Source organism: Carassius gibelio, chromosome B25, assembly GCF_023724105.1.
Source record: "Carassius gibelio isolate Cgi1373 ecotype wild population from Czech Republic chromosome B25, carGib1.2-hapl.c, whole genome shotgun sequence".
Classification (NCBI taxonomy): domain Eukaryota; kingdom Metazoa; phylum Chordata; class Actinopteri; order Cypriniformes; family Cyprinidae; genus Carassius; species Carassius gibelio.
In genome coordinates this window covers 5,032,946-5,049,864 of record NC_068420.1, presented here as the reverse complement: position 1 = coordinate 5,049,864, position 16,919 = coordinate 5,032,946, and the positions used below count along the sequence as shown (strand labels likewise).

The window sequence follows — 16,919 nt, the reverse complement described above, 5'->3', positions numbered from 1 at the left end:
AAGAAATATAGACAATTAAAAAAAAAAAAAAAAAAATTATTTTGGCTGTTGTTAAATATAACCGTGCTACTTATGACTGGTTTTGCGCTCCCTCCAGGTCACATATTAGCGATTAGCAATAATTAGGGTGCGTCTTGGTCAGGGCTACTGATTGCAAGCGTAATTTATTTATTTATTTTTATTTTTTTAATTAAATGTAGATTAATGTCCCAGTCACATTTTCTTGGTTAAATAAACATTACTTATACTATCTGAAAAAAAGGCAACGCTTTATTTTAAGGCGACCTTATTAAGTTACATGAACGGTTATAACAATTAATTATGCATAATTGCATGCAAGTAACCATATCCTAATCCTAACCATATAGTTAGTAGCCTACATGGTTTTAATATTACGCAGTACTTAAATGTATAATTACATCGTGACAAGGACACCTAAAAAATAAAGTATGACCAAAAAATATATTTTTTTTATTTTTAAAACAATGCAATTAATATCCTATGTGTTAATCTCATAAAGTTTGGTTTTAAGCATTTTACATTTATTCCAAAATAATTTTGTATAACCAGTTTTACTACAAATACCATGGTTTAACTATTAACAATGTTTTTTATCTTAAGATGCATAGGATGAATATAGATATGCAGTTTTCATTGCTTTAAGATTAAACTAAAACTAAAAGTTATATATATATATATATATATAAAGATACTTACGTTTCCTGTAATACCATTTCATTTTATACTACTGCAGAAATTTCCAATGCTAACACAAAAAAGCAGTATTTTTGTGCTTTAAATATGCAACAACCAAAAATATGGAGTTCAATGAACCATAAAGCTTAGTCATGTTTCAATGTGTTTACTTCCATTCCAGCTTCTGTGCTTATATTTTAATATAACATGCTTAAAGGGATTCGGCAGAAAAAACGTTGAAAGATGATGAAAACATGACAGAGAGAGAAAGACCAGTTTTTGTGTATAAGACCCAGGTTGCTTTTTATTGTACTACTGACAAAAAATGTCAGAGGTTAAAACCAGACGGCATTCATTCGGGTCACGAACCTTTTGTTATAGACTATTTAGACGTGGAACTCTAAATAGTGGGCGGGGCTCAGGACAGACTTAAATATAGAAAACAGGAGGTGTGTGGCTATGTCGAGGGGGAAGTGGGCGATCGTTGGATCTCGCTGGATCTCGTTTACTCGGTGAGGCCAAGCTTCTTTTTGAGGGACTCGGGCATCTCGGGGGGAGGAGGGCGGGGCAGGCGGAAGTACACCTTCACCGAGTCGTAGATGAACCACTGCAGGGCCGTCAGGGTACCGATCATGATGATACGGGCGACCAGTCCCTTCCACACACCTGAAAAACATGACACACTCAGTCCATAAACTTATTGCAAGAGTTGATTTGCATATTCGTTCCAGGAATTTTGCATGGTCAGAAACTCTTATGATAGTTTGTCTGCTCTCCAGCTGTTCTGCCCTGGGGTTTTCCTGGGAAGGATCAGGGCAGAGAGGATTCTGGGCGAGCAGGTAGACTGATCTCACACGCCAATGACTCAAGCACCTCCAACTGTACAGCCGTGAAGCTGCCGGGAGCCTCGGGACCGATCCTGCTGATCCCAGAGAGAGAACACAACAGAACCGGAGCGGAGGAACTCCCCAGAGGTGGATCTAAGGAGCGTGTTGAGATAGAAAGACTGTAGAGTTGAATTAAGATCTTCATCTAAAGACAAACGTCTCACCCCTTGGTCCAAGCTTCTTGAGCACTTGTGTGGCTGTGCTTCCCTTCTCTTTGTTCAACACGGACACGACGGAGTCAGCAGGGTGAGACACGATGGCGCAGAACACACCAGCTACAAGACACAAGAAAACGTGCATCACAACTCTGATTTACAGAACCCAGATCACTGCTCACTCATGTTACATTAAAACAAATTTCTAAGCAAATAAATTAAAATATATTTATATTTTTTAACATCGTGATATAGATGATTAATACATAAAACAAAATTTAATTATATTGAATCAATAATATACATTTTTAGACTCAAAAATCAATGTAAAGCAATATACATCAATATATTGTAATAATGTAATAAATCAATAATACTTTTATTAGTTTAATACAATTATTAGGGTTAAATCAATCTTAACAGTAAATCAAATAAAATATAATATTAAAACTTCAATTTTACATTAAAATAAATCCTTAAAATTGTGATAATTTATTATAAATATATTATAGTAATTATAATCATCATATAAACTTTTTATTAATGTAAATAATTGTTTTAATAAACAATTTAAATATTTAATTTATTTTGTATTTTATTTTTGATTATTATTATAATAAATTAGAACTGATATTAATAAGCAAAGACAATCCTCAGAGATCAGGCTCACCGATGTATCCAGCGACGAAGGTGACGACCAGCTGTTCGGGTTTGGAGCATTCGCTGCGGGGTTTGGGCACCACATACTTGTAGAGCAACTCAACGGTGCGCTCGAAGCAGGCGAACTTCATCATGGTGTAAGGGATCTGTCTCATCCACAGAGGAACCACACCTTTGTAGAACCTGCCAGAGGATTCACAGCACAGTTTCAAGAATTAAAAATCTACATTAAGGGCCTATCGGTTCATTTTAAACAGGTTGTCTGCTCTCCAGCTGTTCTGCCCTGGGGTTTTCCTGTGAAGGATCAGGGCAGAGAGGATTCTGGGTGAGCAGGTAGACTGATCTCACACGCCAATGACTCAAGCACCTCCAACTGTACAGCCGTGAAGCTGCCGGGAGCCTCGGGACCGATCCTGCTGATCCCAGAGAGAGGACACAACAGAACCGGAGCGGAGGAACTCCCCAGAGGTGGATCTAAGGAGCGTGTTGAGTGCACAACAGGTTTAAGTGAAGGATACTCACGCCCAGACACCTTCCTCGGCGTACATCTTAGGGGCACATTCTCTCAGGGTGTTGGCATAGCCCGGCTGAGTCTGGATACGTACTTTACACGCCTCCATAGGGGCCAGAGCAATGTCTGCGAAGAATTCCGCGCTGGCAGAAGCAGCCAGATACAGAGAGGTTCTCCACATGTATGCGTTTTCCTGAGACGAGAGGAAGAACACTTCAGCATCAGCTAGCAGAAAACACAACATTTATGACCGTTTTGTGGAGAACGGCTGCATTGCATACTGGTTACAAATTTTACATAATATAATTTAATATATTAAGTTAAGTTAAAATGTATTTGATTATATCTTTTATATTAAAGTTAATGAGTTAACATGTAAAAAATAAAATTAATACACATGTAAACTAATGAAATAATTTAATAAATTACTAGTAATGTATAAAGTTAATAATTTAAAATTTAAATTATACAATTACAACATTTTACCAAAATATATAAGATGTTCAATTATAATAAAAATTATCAGATAAAATTGTATATGAAGGCTATACAAGTTATAAGTACAAGTATAAAGTAATATAAAATAATGATTTTTTTTACAAGTTATTTAAATCACTTATGTATTAAATGAATAGAAGTTAATCATTAAATATTAAAAAAATAAACTTTTTATAAATTACTAGTAATGTATAAAGCTCATTTAAAATATTTAAATTATATAAATTACAACATTCTCATTCTAAATATATAAAATGTTATTCTATAATAAAATAGCCAGTTTATTATTGGTATATAAAAAATAACATTAATTTTAAAAATATAATAAAGTTACCATACATTAAAATATTTATAAACGTATACCCCCCCCCCCCCAAACAATAACAATCTGACAATGAAAATTCAATTTAATCTATTTAATCAATAATTTGATTTAGTGTGTAGAGTTCAACTACCTGCAACCAAAATATACATTTCCTTAAATTCATTGTTTTTAGAACACTACATTGCTATATTTTCAAACACTAGTGATTTAAGCAAAGCCAAAACACTGGTATATCAGTTCAGCTCACCTCTCCTAGCATGTCACCATACAGGATCTTGAACACCTCGTAGAAGCCGAACTTGCAGAGCCCCTGCATGGAGTATCCGAAGAAGGTGGGCGCCCAACCTTTGGCCAAACCGCGCATGCCGTCCTCTTTGATTGTAATGGAGAACCCATGGAAGATGCTCTTGTATTTAGCTGGATCCACCTAAACGCAGCATTTTATTAATACAACGACAGTCAACAAACAAACACAGAGGAACTGCAGCAGGAACCGGCTGGTTATGAAGGAACACGGTTAATGGTTTCACTTCAACAAAAAAAAAAAAGTCATTTCCAAAACAAGATCAATAAATTAAAAAGTAAACCAAATGTTACTAGGATAACATCAGTGGCAGAGCGTCACAGATCAATTTAAAACATTGCATCAATCAGGAATAATTTATTCCTTCATCTCTTTCTAAATTCATACTATATTCTCTGTTCAAGGAAACAAAGAATATCATGGAAAAGAGCAGCACTGACATTCTGCATAATATCTCCTATTTTTTTTCTTTTTCATGAGGGATTATTAAATGCACGAATTATCATTCCTCTGTGTTTAATTGCCAATGAACGTCTTGCAAGAATTATTGGTAACCAGTTAGTCAAATCACTTCAAAAGTGTTAGTGACCCTTGGCCACGGATGTCATCTCGATGATGAAGGTGAGGGAGGGAGTACAGACCTGGAGACGGCACTTGACCAAGTCGAGGGGCACGACGGCTGTGTGTGTAATACCACAGCTCAAGATGCCCCCGAACCCGCAGAGGGCGTAGTATTTCCCCGAGCCGAACTCACAGCTATCGCCCGTCTCTGTGACGTGAGGGAACACACACACACATGCTCATGCATCACAACACTTAACATGCTGATGAGGGGTTGCACTGGGGTCGGCTCACACGGACACACTCGGGTGACTCCGGCTAACACACACACGGACCTGCATCCGGCACTTGACCAGGTCGAGGGGCACCACAGCCGTGTGTGTGGTGCCACAGCTGAGGATCCCTCCAAAGCCACAGAGGAGCAAGTACTTCTGTGAGCCGAACTCACAGCTGTCTCCCTCTGAGGAAAAACACGCAATCACGTTCATCCACAAATACTGAGACGCTTCTTTGTGGGTTAGTGGGAAACCAGCGGGCCTTTTCTTCTGCTATCCATTAGATGCAACAGACTTTAAATATAACCATCTAAGTGATGATCCCTTCTGATACTTTTTTATTTTAATCCAAAAAGACTTTTTACAATCTAAAATATTGTATAAAAAGAATATTGAAATTAAACCTGTATATTAAAAAAAAAAATATTTTAATATATTAATAACTTTTAATAATGCTTGCATTTAAACAATCTAACAAATTAAAATTCAGTTTTGTCTATTTAATCAGCAATTAATATTTTTTTGTTAAATATGCATAATATATACTACATTGTAACAAAATACTTTTTTTAAATCAAATTAGAGACGTTTGTTATAAATGTTTTGGATATAGATATGTACTTAAAATATTTATATTTAAAATTTATTTAGGTAAATAAATATACTTATTTGTAATGATTTATTTACGGTTTTTATCGGACTCTACAAACTCAAACGGTAACGTCGTGTTCGGTTTATGGGCGACCTTCTTATTTAAATGATTAAGGGCACCATTTAAAGCGATTACGCTGTAACTACATCGCATTTTAATTATTATACAACCTCATAAGACAGAAGCACTGATAAAACATGTAAAATATATTACAATTTACGATTAGATGTTGGGCAAGACACTGGATACACGATACCGGACCTGGACGCGTTCCTCAAACTGAGGGCCAATCCGAACGCGTCTTGTTTTGAGCTGGACGCTTTCCTGCGCCAGAGAGCCAATCAGATCGCGCATCATTGAGAATAGCGGTACATACGCAGGTCATGTGCAGAATATACGCTTTAAAATAAAGAACAGCATGTCCCCAGACCGCCTCAAAATCATTTTAACATATCTGACACGTTAACTCATATCGGATGTGTGCCACAATTTAAAAAATCTCGTGAAAGCTTTACAACGCGTCCTCTGCCGGTGTCCTTCACTGCCCTTTATGAACGCAAGGAGGCCAGAACCCCACAGATTCAGCACACTAAACAATTTAATGCAATTACAAAACACACAATCTATACATGTGACATATGCAGGAAAATACAGGACTAAAGGGAACTTCTTAAATAAATCTAAAGTAACGTTACAGCTCGAGGGGATCTAAGGCTAGTTAGCATTATGCTAACCTTTTATTCATCGTTGATACGGTGCAAGCTAAAATAAAGCAATAAACGGAGAAAGTGTGAGGGGTTAGACTGTTTATCTTGATTCTACTCTCAATTTCAACCATAAAAGTGCATTTAAAACAAGTTTTAGATATGTATGGCCTATGGTCTGAATCGGCGGTCTTACCGGCTACCGCGGCGGCCGCGAACACGCGCTTCTGCTCGGGAGCGTGTTTCTCCGGTTCTTCGGCTTTCTGCAGCTTGAACAGCGGGGCGCTGAAGGGGTTTGCCCGGGCCGCCAGCTGGGTCAGCGTGCTCGGATACATCTCTGAAGGCGGACCTGAGTGAAACACAACACTGATTAGGCGCTGAACTCAATACAGACGTCAAATAACAGCGTAGTTAATCCTCGATCGCTCTCGGTTTCATCATGAGGGTCTATGGAGATGTTATACTTTACTCTGTGTGTGAAGAGCAAGAAAAAGGTTGTGTTAGTTTGAGGAAACTCTTACTTTAATGGAGCTGTTGCAAGATGGCGCGTCCGTTCTCTCCTCTACCGGCTGCGCAGAGACCGAGCGATGTGCGCGAGCGCAGCGAGGCTCAACCGGATAAAGGAAGCGACTACGTCACTGCAGGTCCCGCCCACCTAATTACAAATCCTACTATGGCCCAGTTTTGCCTCATGAATATTATTATAGATGGCGATTATTTATTTATTTAAAAAACATTTTCAGTGCAGGGGATTGTATATAGTGATATGAATACACAATAAGGTATGAACAGTGCAAGTGATTAAATGAAATAATATATATATTTTTTGTAAAATGTGAGATATTGTGTTAAGTTTTCCTTTTTTTAAGAAAACATTTTCAAATAAATTACTAGTACTGCATTTATATATTTCTAAAATTAAAACGACTTCAAAATACAGTAGTCCTGCCAACCCATTCAAGTGATCTTTTTTTTTTTTTTCATTTATTTATTTAAAAATGCTTTTTCAGCACACACTGTACAATATGACTGCGAATTTAACGGTAAAACACTGTAAAAATTCTACAGTAAAAACCTGTTAAATTGTTTACAGAAAACTGCCCTACTATATACGGAGAAAAATTGTATTGGACTTTAAATGTCATTTTATAGGGGATGTATATAGTTATATTAATACACAATGAGATAACAGTGCCTAAATAACATAGTTTTACATTATTAAAATTGTTTTTGTAATTATTAAAAAACAATTAAATATATATATTTCTAAAATTAAAACGGCTTCGCTAATTACATGAATTTGTTTTGTAAAATATGAGATATTGTGTTAAAAGTTTTCCTTTTTTAGAAAACATTTTCATGTATATTACTACTACTACTTTTATATATTTCTAAAATTAAAATGACATATCAAATGCAGTAATAATTTTACAGGAATTCAGTCTCTTTTGATTTTTTTAAGAAATGATAATGAGATTAATGTATTTTTAAAATGTGAGATATTGTGTTACAAATTAAACTTTTTAAGAAAATATTTTCAAGTATATTATACTACTACTACTATATCAATATATTTCTAAAATTAAAACGACTTGTCAAATACAGTAGTCCTCCTGAGAACCCAAAGGATCATGCTACATAATAACTGATATAACAATAAGATTAAATAAGAAAAAGTATTTTACAAATAAGAAATATACACTAATTTTAAGTTACACATACTATGCAAAACGGAACCAAAGCATGCACATTGACAATCAAAATGCTCTAAACTGGATGCTCATTAAAGAAAATAATGAAAAAACAAACAAAAGTTGACACACCATAGGCTCCAAAAATGCAAAACAATTTAATATTGGACTTCACAAAGTTATCTGAAACTTTACCATGTATGAAGACCCATATTTTTTTCACATACATAAAATTAAATTGTCTGCCAAACCAAATGAAGTATTTTAAACCAAAATACGGGGTTCTGCAAAAATAAAAAAAAACTTGATCCTGTAATACTATTAAGTATAACTTAATATATACTTATTAATATTTATGTGATAAAAGACCAACAATTTCAGATCAGGTAAGACGTTGCATCTCAGCCAATCAGCCCGTCTAACTAGGTAACGTCGCATTACGTAATTAATATTCATGAGCAAAGCCTTCGCCATAGTAGAACTCGCTTGATCGGTCAAGACAAAAATAAGAGGCGGGGCTATTCCGGAGCGCATTACGCAATATATTCCACGCAACCCAAAGTCACCGTCTGCTGTCTTTATCGTGTGATTAAACCATATTTACCTGCATTAATATTGTACAGCAGTTAATTATTGCTAAATATGCTGTGTATATGTATATCTGAACAGGACTGATTATATGGTTTGCTTGCTCAAATGTCCAATGGTGTGTCTGAAGGTCAAACCTCAGAGTAAAAATGACAGGAAACATTTCTAAAATAAAATATGCTGGAATGTGTGTGTGTGTGTGTGTACACGTCACTAAACTGACCTTGCTGTAAATAAACCGCAAGGAAGGGTCACCTCTGGGATTTAAAAAGGTCTTCTTTTATTTCACACAAGAATTGTAATGAATCAAGGATAAATAATTCATTCTGTTTGACCAGTTTTCCACAGTTAGCTGCCTAAATACAAAGTGCAAACGGGACTTTATACCTCTCACTGCCTTTGACAGCAGGACAAAACTAAGATGTTATTTAGTGCTTAGTGGATTCGGTATATCTACATTTGAAGTAACTCACTGCTTTTTAAAAAATGTTTTTAATTTCAGAGAAGACGTTAGAAAAATATTGCGGTTAAAAAGTAATTAAACGGAGTAGCAAAAAATAAAAAGAAACCCCTTCAAATGAATTTGTCCATCACAAATGTATTTTCTAAATGTAATGAAGATATACTGAGTAAATAAGTTTTTTTCCCCCAAAAAAAAATCACAGCACAGAAATGAAATCATAGTTTAGTCAGATGTATGCCAGTGTTTTAGCAATAACAGACGGTCTGATTACAGTCAACAACAGGTAACTGTTCTCATCACGGGTTTAAAATATCGCCTGTAATGCCACACAACACAATATGAAAACATCACAAACACATTTAACAAGCCGCCACAATCTACTTGAAAGTAAAACAACAGACTACTTCTCACCAGAAGTGAAGTGTTAATTGCTACATGAGACTTTCATGAGCTCACATTTTCCTTCAAGCTCTGGATGAAAAAAAAATCAATACTGATCAATATGTGTAGACCTAAAACCAAGCATTATCTGAGGTCGGAGTTCAGTAGTTTGAAAAATTCAATGAAACAAAATCATTAAAAACCAAATGCTACTCGGTGAATTATCACGAAAACTGTCAAGAAAAAGTAATATTTCACCACAAAATCATTAATATTACTTGTTGATTCTTTTAAATACTTTCAACTTGGCACTTAATTCTCATTACCGAAATGCAAATAACATTATATTATTTACATGTAAATTAAGTGTATACAGTGGCTTCCCTGATCTTATTAAAAGCAAAAAAAAAATATCAGATTGCTATAATTTTTTGCATAACAGTGATTTTTTTTCCTATTACAGTAATGAAAATGCATTTTTTTTAAGTATCGTAATGATTTTTATTTATTTGCATTATGGTAATTAGATTGTTTTTATTGTATTACGTTAATCAAAATGAGATTTTTCACATTATGATAATGAGAATTAAATTTGTGTGTTATGAATTTTATATATATATATATGTATATATATATATATATATATATATATATATATATATATATATATGATCCACATATTTTCAGCGAGATTCACCCTATTATGCTAAAAATAAAAACTTCATGATTATTCAGGAAAATGTCTCAACCATCAAATAACCCATTTTCGCAAACATTCCACCTCAGGCTTTTCCTTCTAGCCCCGATGTGTGTGAACCCAAACTGTGCTTGTATTGGCCATGTCTTGGCATGTAACCTCTCGTTGTGATGCCACTGAGCAGAGAATGATTCACTATTAGCCAGTCACTCACTACTACATTTCTCTACGTCGTCTCGAATGCTAAAAAACCGTAAAGCGAGATGAAAGCAAGATGAAAACACATGATGCACACATATTTAAAGACTACTTGAAACACGAGTCTATTAAGATGTGACTGCTAGGTCAAACTGCAATAACCAGAATCCCTCCCTCCCCGAACCCTGCCGACGTGTCGCTCCGTGAAGCACTAGAAAATCAGTCTAACAGTAGATGCATGCTGAAGCTGGTTGACAGACCGGGCCGCTCATTTGCCGTCGCCGCCCTCGGCTGGGCTTTCCCAGCTGATGTACTTGAGAACAGGCGTGATGACATTGTCCTGGACATAGAGCTGGCAGGCGTTGATCTGATCGGTGGTGATGAATTGGAAAGCGTAATACAGAGACGCAGCCAGTGTGATGAACACCAGAAGCTTCAACCAGAAAGCCAACCAGCGACGGGGTCTGGGACGGGCGGCCGGTGTTGCACTGCGAACATCTGTGACGGAGGATTTGGTCACTGTGTAAGTGTTCTGCTGCTGGAGGGACTCCTCGGACCAGAGGCTCAGGGGCTTCACCGGACGGCCAGCTGCACCGTGGATCGGCCTCCGACATGTGACCCTGCTCAGATACACACAGCTGAATTAAAGAACTGATAACAGCCCCGCAACTTGCAAAAATACCTAATATTAACTTGTTTTATGAAGGTGAGTTCAATTGTAGCATATTTTTATTTAATGCCATGTCAGCATATATTTTCAGAGCAAAAACTATTTAAAAAATACAATTATAACAAATACAATATAAACCAGCAAACAAACAAGCACAAGTTATATTATATTTTTTGTGTGGCTAAATTATATTAGAGAACTGAATAGCTTCATGAAAGAGTTTTCTGCATACATTAATAGCAGGACGGTACAATAAAATATGTTTAACAGAAAGGGGAACCTTGCAGAACATGCACTGTGTAGGATCTTCATCTTTAAGCAAAAATGCACGAGTCTGTCTTGTATGACCTAATCGACATTTGGTAAATACCACTTGATCAAATATAGTTTTAAAAGTGATTCGTTTGAAATTTCTGGATGTATATCATGTAATTTATTATTTGTACATGTATCCCAGTTTTCTTGCCACTTATTTGATATATAAGATTAATAATAGTAATAAACATTAATTAACTTACAGTCTGCAAAGGAGTATAAAAATAGGACATAGGATTAGACCTAAAATAAATTAATGTGTGTAAAAAGAGATAGTTGTCATCTGCTGCTTAAGGGAGAACACAGGACATTTTCACCTTACGAATGGTTGTCGAAAGCAAAGATGCAATGAAATGCATCATATTTTCAGACTAAATGTGATGATCTAAAACAAAAGGGGCTCTATTTTTGAATCAGCACCCAAGAAGTAGTAAGAATTAAGTATTTGATTCCATTCAGCAAATGTGTGACAGGTCATATTTGTAATAATGCAAAGAGCATGATCACACTAACGTCATTCCGGTTGGTGTGGCAGGTTCATTGGGGAACATTTCCTTTAAAATATCTCCTCCATCCACAGATGTTTCCTCAGTGTCTGCTGCCGTCTCCTCCACCTGCTGCTGAATAGAAGATACATCAACTATTACAGAGCACAGCAGATGAGACTGAGCTCTACTATGATCTTTTTAATATGCACGTTCACTTTGTTCATTACTTTAGTGCGCTGTCTGCTGCTGGTCCTGATGGTGACAGGAGTCTTTCCTCTGCTCCGGACCGGCTTAGTCACAACGGGAACCGGCTCTGGTACAGGATCAACTCCTGCCAATCAAAAAGCAAAATTGATTAAACAGAAACCTAATATAACCGTAAATATTAAACTTTCAGTCATTACTCGAATTCTAGTGGCATGCTTGGAAGACTAAACTCTTTTTAATCTGAAGCAACTTCGATGCCACAATTAAATGTTTACATTTGATGAAGAAAATGGGCTTGTCTGGAAGATTCGGATCATATCCAAAGTCTGACAGCTTAGTAAAACAATAACAAACCTCTCCTCAAAAAGATGCAACATTTGAGGAGGTCGACAGTTGACTGAGTGAACACTACTAAATTAATAACAAACGATGAAGTTGATCTACTTGAAAGTGCATGAGCTGATTTACTTTGAAGTGCAAATCCAAAAAGACTCAATATGAATAATTCCTGTTCTTGTGTTAAAATGTAGAAATCAATAACAAAACTTCTCGTTGAAATATTAATTATGATTAGTGCTCTCAAAACGATTAATCGCGATTAATCACATTCAAAAAAGTTTTTGTTTGTATTGTATATGTGTGTGATGTGTATATTATATATATATATATATATATATATATATATATATATATATATATATACATATATATATACATATACATACAAACATTCAGTATATATTTTGAAAATATTTCCATGTATATATTTATATTCATACAATTTATATTATAAATAAATATATTTAATATATTAAAAAAAATTCTGAAATGAGTATTTATATATACACATAAGAAATATACACAGTGCACATACATATATTATGTAAACTAAAACTTTTATTTTGGAAGCGATTAATTGCAATTAATCGTTTGACATCACTAATTATGCTATATCATATAATATAATAACTATTAATGAGATAATATACTGTATTTTTATCATCTGAAACATCCTGTTTTATATCCTAAACTGACCTATATAATGCATTTCTTTTTCCAAGCATGCAAAGGCAAACAAATATGTGTCAGTGCCATTCCAGTTCCACTTTCACAGATTTGTTTAAAGGTTTAGCAATTATAATAGACTAAATGTTGTTAATAATGACTGTTCATAGTGTTCATAATGTTTACATTTTTTTGTACAAATATTATAAATTATATGTGAATGTAATTGCAAAATTCAACTTAATTGATTTGTTTTTTTTCCCTAACCCGGTGCGACTTTTCCTCAGACACGACTTGTTTTTAGGAAAATGTGGTGCTTAAAAGTGCAAATGTAAAAAGCTAGTTTCAGTACTGATTTGACCTTCTTCTTTGTCGCTGTACTGCTCTTCGGCTGAATGTGTGTTGCCGTTCTGGTTTCCTTCCGCTCTGATGGTGAGGGTCTCTGGGATGGTGGTCTCGGGTTCAGGAAGACTGCTCTCTAGCGGTGGATGCTCCAGGAGATGTTGGAGCTTCTTCTCATACACCTTACGTGTGGAGGCTGTGATGCATACAGAAACAATACAATGCAAACCTTCACAAATCTACAGATGTAGGACATTCATAGTGTGCAGTCAATATTCACAAACACACACACACAAAAAAAACCTGTGATACTCACCAACAATTGGTCCTGAATGGACGCCATACTTCATAAGCTGAACCTTCAACTCTTCATCAGTCAGACCAGAGATGTCGTTTTCCTCTGGCCGAACTCTGTCTGTCTTTCTTATGGCTTTCTGAAAATAAAGGGATTATGGAAAGGAAATTCTAACCACTATTACTATTTACCTACTAAGTAAATCACAGAAGTTCTTCTCTGTGTATAAAATGTAAAAGTGTTTACATGTAAAATAGCTTATTTTGAAATTACTCAAGTTAGAATAAACAACAATTATTAACTATTATTTTAAATGAAGTCAAAATAATTATTAAAATGTTTAGAAAGTATTTAGTCTTTTATTGTGGTAGACTAGTGGACTTATTATAGGTTTTATTATTTTAGGAATTATTATAGGTTTCATATATATATATATAAGTAAAATAGCAGAAAAAGATAAAGCTATTAAGAATCATTTGTTGTAAAATAAATAAAATAAAAAGTGATAATTATAATTATTAGAGCCCGACCAATATTCGTTTTTTGTGGCCGATACTGATATTAGGGATTTTAAAAAAGGCTAATATTCTTGTGTATATTATAGTACAGTACCAGCAAAAAATTTGGACACTTTCCCATTCATGTGTCCACAGATTTGATAGGTACTACATATTAGAGGTCGACCGATAGTGTATTTTGCTGATACCAATAGCTAGGTTGGACCACACTGGCCGATAACGATTAATTAACCGATAGTTTTTAAAAGAGATACTGAACAAAAACTAAAATAGTGCATTATTTAAAAAAAAAAATAAAGCAGTACTGAACCATAATAGTAGTAGTAATAAAAGTAATAATAATAACAGTAGTAGTAAATGTTGAAATTAGCACACTCTAATTAAATCAATTTTATTTCTTCATAAATGTCGCTTTTTAATTTTGACAATTTTTTTAATTTGAATTTTTCTACACTCCTTTTTAATAGTTAAATTAAAGTTCATTAAACCAAAAGCAAGCCTAATTAATCAAAAACATGAAACAAATACATTTTTACATCAATTTAATAACAGTTTAAAGTGAAAAGGCCCTAAAAATGTTTTATTTTTTTCTCACAATATTTTTTTTTATTGTTACCAAATTCTGTTTTTCGAATTTCAAATTATTTAAATGCATAAAACAACTAAATATATATATATATATATATATATATATATATATATATATATATATATTTTTTTTTTTTTTTTTTAAAGAAGTCTTATGATTTTTGATGACAGCTTTCATTCCTTTTATGGACCTTGACACTGTTATTTATTTAGCAGCCTATGGGACAGTCACAAGCCTCCAGGTTTTCATCCAAAATACCTTAAACTGTGTTTGGAACAACATGGGGGTGAGTGATTAATGACTACATTTTCATTTTAGGGAGAAATTATCCTTTATGCAAAAAGAAAAACATAAGTGGACTTTAAAGGATTAAGTAGTTGTGCCATCCATAATTATAATTGCGATTAGAAATTCGATTAATTGTGCGGCCCTAAATTATCCAATATATCTATAAGGTATATCAGGATTCTGCAGAAGCGAATCAGTGCATGTGATTGTCACCTTCCCCGAGCGGCTCCTGTTGGTCAGCAGCGGCGCTGTCATCTCCTCATCGCTGGAGAAAGTGTCTGGAGCTGGAGCAGAGATGTTCTTCTTGTTGCGCACCGTCAGGTTCTTCAGATACAGCTGCACATACACGTCTTTCTTGCTGTCTGCGCTCGGCAGAGGGACGTTATTGGCAACTAACTCACTCTTCAGTTTCTCTTTCGTGAGCATCGCCGGATCCTCGAGAAATTGCGCCATGCTTGATCTTCTTTACACAAAACACGTGGTTTTACTAACAAAGCGGAAGTACACTTATTCCCTTTTCGCTTTTAAAAGTGAAGCAGTGTCTTTTTGTAAGTAGCTAATGGAGAATAAAGTGAAAATGAAAGCGCGCGACTCTTGCGTTATTGACAACCGGCTCGCGCCTTCCGTTTGAATATTCTCGTAGGATTTTACGAGAAACACAGCTATGTGTTACATCCAAAAAAATATTTTTTTGGAATAATGTACATCGAAGCTTGTGGTTAAATCAAAACGGCGCTGCTAAAAATGCGGAAAAAAACGGTTTTTGCGAAAGGCAGGTAAAAGTAGAAATCGCTCGACGGCTCGGTGCGCGCCCGCCTAGGAACTGGCACTGTGGAACAAAGCTCAACGCTCATTGGTCGAATGGGTCAAGTAAGGCGTTCTCCTATTGGTTGAAGTGGAAGAGTGACAGACGCTGGCCCACAACAAAGAAGGCGACAGCTGCGGCTGCAACACGAACACTTTAATTTACAGCAGGTTTCTTCACAATAAGCTATGGTTTATATGGAAAAAAAGAAAACATGATTTATGAGTTCAGTTAAACAGCAAAAGGTAATGGTAGGGAATTTAAAGGGACTGTATTTCCTATTAAAAGACTACAATGCAAAGTGGGGGAGGGGTATGTTATAATTACTATGTAAATATCATGGTGCATGATGAATATGGTCATTATATCAAATTATGGTTTTTAATAATCATGGTATTACTCTACCACAAGAGTCAGGACTGACTTTTGTAATCATCTGCTTTAACCCTGTAAAGAGTATAGTATCACATTTGATTAATTAATTTGTAAGGCCTCGATAAAACTTTGTATAATTGTAAATGTCCACCTAGTGTGTGTGTGCGCGTGCGTGCGTTTTCAGTTTCAACTCTCTAACCACTAGGCCACGACTTATAAGCGAAATTATTAGTCTGATTACATAACTCGCATTACTTGTAATTGTAACCCCCAACACTGATTATTTCACATGTCAGGCTTTACAGGGTTACATGTAAGTGTTTTAAAGGTACATGCTTTTTGAATATATCAATCTATTTCTAATTCTGATAGCACATGCTACCAAAACATTGAAACGTTAGGCAAAAATGCACATGATAAGAATAAACTATTCTATTGTAGATTGTGGAAGAGTAACTCAATATAGAGCAAGTACAGCATAGTGTCCTAAAGATGGCAGCAGAAGCCTTATTAGACCTACTGTAGCAGGACCGACGCATTAGGCCAAATGGACTGTATTTAGTAGCAAATTTGGTAAAAATCTCTTCTTGAGGTATGACACACATGGAGAAGTGCAATGAAAAGTAAACGGATTAAATGCACATGTAAGGCCACTAATAATTTCAATAAGAATGTACAAATAGATTTTTTGATGTGCTTAAGTTAAGCCTCCAAGTCAACATTAAATCAGGATTGCATGTTATTTTAAAGAAATAACAGTGTCTTTGTACACTAGA

At 35.1% G+C, this 16,919-nt stretch overlaps 2 protein-coding genes and 2 non-coding genes across 6 annotated transcripts; all 4 read right to left on the bottom strand.

The window, feature by feature from the left end:
* Positions 1 to 972: 972 nt before the first annotated feature.
* On the bottom strand, positions 973 to 6,904 carry slc25a3b (solute carrier family 25 member 3b). Of its 2 annotated transcripts, none has more exons than XM_052597150.1 (8): positions 6,750 to 6,904; positions 6,425 to 6,577; positions 4,933 to 5,057; positions 3,980 to 4,159; positions 2,921 to 3,102; positions 2,409 to 2,581; positions 1,748 to 1,858; positions 973 to 1,362 (listed from the first exon to the last, which is right to left on the bottom strand). In XM_052597150.1, the coding sequence occupies exons 2-8, from the start codon at positions 6,561 to 6,563 to the stop codon at positions 1,202 to 1,204; spliced, it is 1,071 nt and encodes a 356-aa protein (XP_052453110.1). In that variant the 5' UTR covers positions 6,564 to 6,577; positions 6,750 to 6,904; the 3' UTR covers positions 973 to 1,201. The 2 variants fall into 2 exon arrangements, with proteins under 2 accessions (XP_052453110.1, XP_052453109.1); XM_052597149.1 differs by lacking the exon at positions 4,933 to 5,057 and adding an exon at positions 4,678 to 4,805.
* On the bottom strand, positions 1,460 to 1,690 carry LOC128014789 (small nucleolar RNA SNORA53). Its single transcript, XR_008183673.1, has one exon. It is a non-coding gene; the product is annotated as a small nucleolar RNA SNORA53 (small nucleolar RNA).
* On the bottom strand, positions 2,656 to 2,886 carry LOC128014790 (small nucleolar RNA SNORA53). The gene has a single exon (XR_008183674.1). It is a non-coding gene; the product is annotated as a small nucleolar RNA SNORA53 (small nucleolar RNA).
* Positions 6,905 to 8,765: 1,861 nt separating the features above from the next.
* On the bottom strand, positions 8,766 to 15,809 carry tmpob (thymopoietin b). Of its 2 annotated transcripts, none has more exons than XM_052598123.1 (6): positions 15,177 to 15,809; positions 13,590 to 13,707; positions 13,293 to 13,469; positions 11,947 to 12,050; positions 11,745 to 11,851; positions 8,766 to 10,866 (listed from the first exon to the last, which is right to left on the bottom strand). In XM_052598123.1, exons 1-6 carry the CDS (start codon positions 15,414 to 15,416, stop codon positions 10,515 to 10,517), a joined length of 1,098 nt encoding a protein of 365 aa, XP_052454083.1. In that variant the 5' UTR covers positions 15,417 to 15,809; the 3' UTR covers positions 8,766 to 10,514. The 2 variants fall into 2 exon arrangements, with proteins under 2 accessions (XP_052454083.1, XP_052454084.1); XM_052598124.1 differs by having other exon boundaries at positions 11,745 to 11,848.
* Positions 15,810 to 16,919: the final 1,110 nt, after the last annotated feature.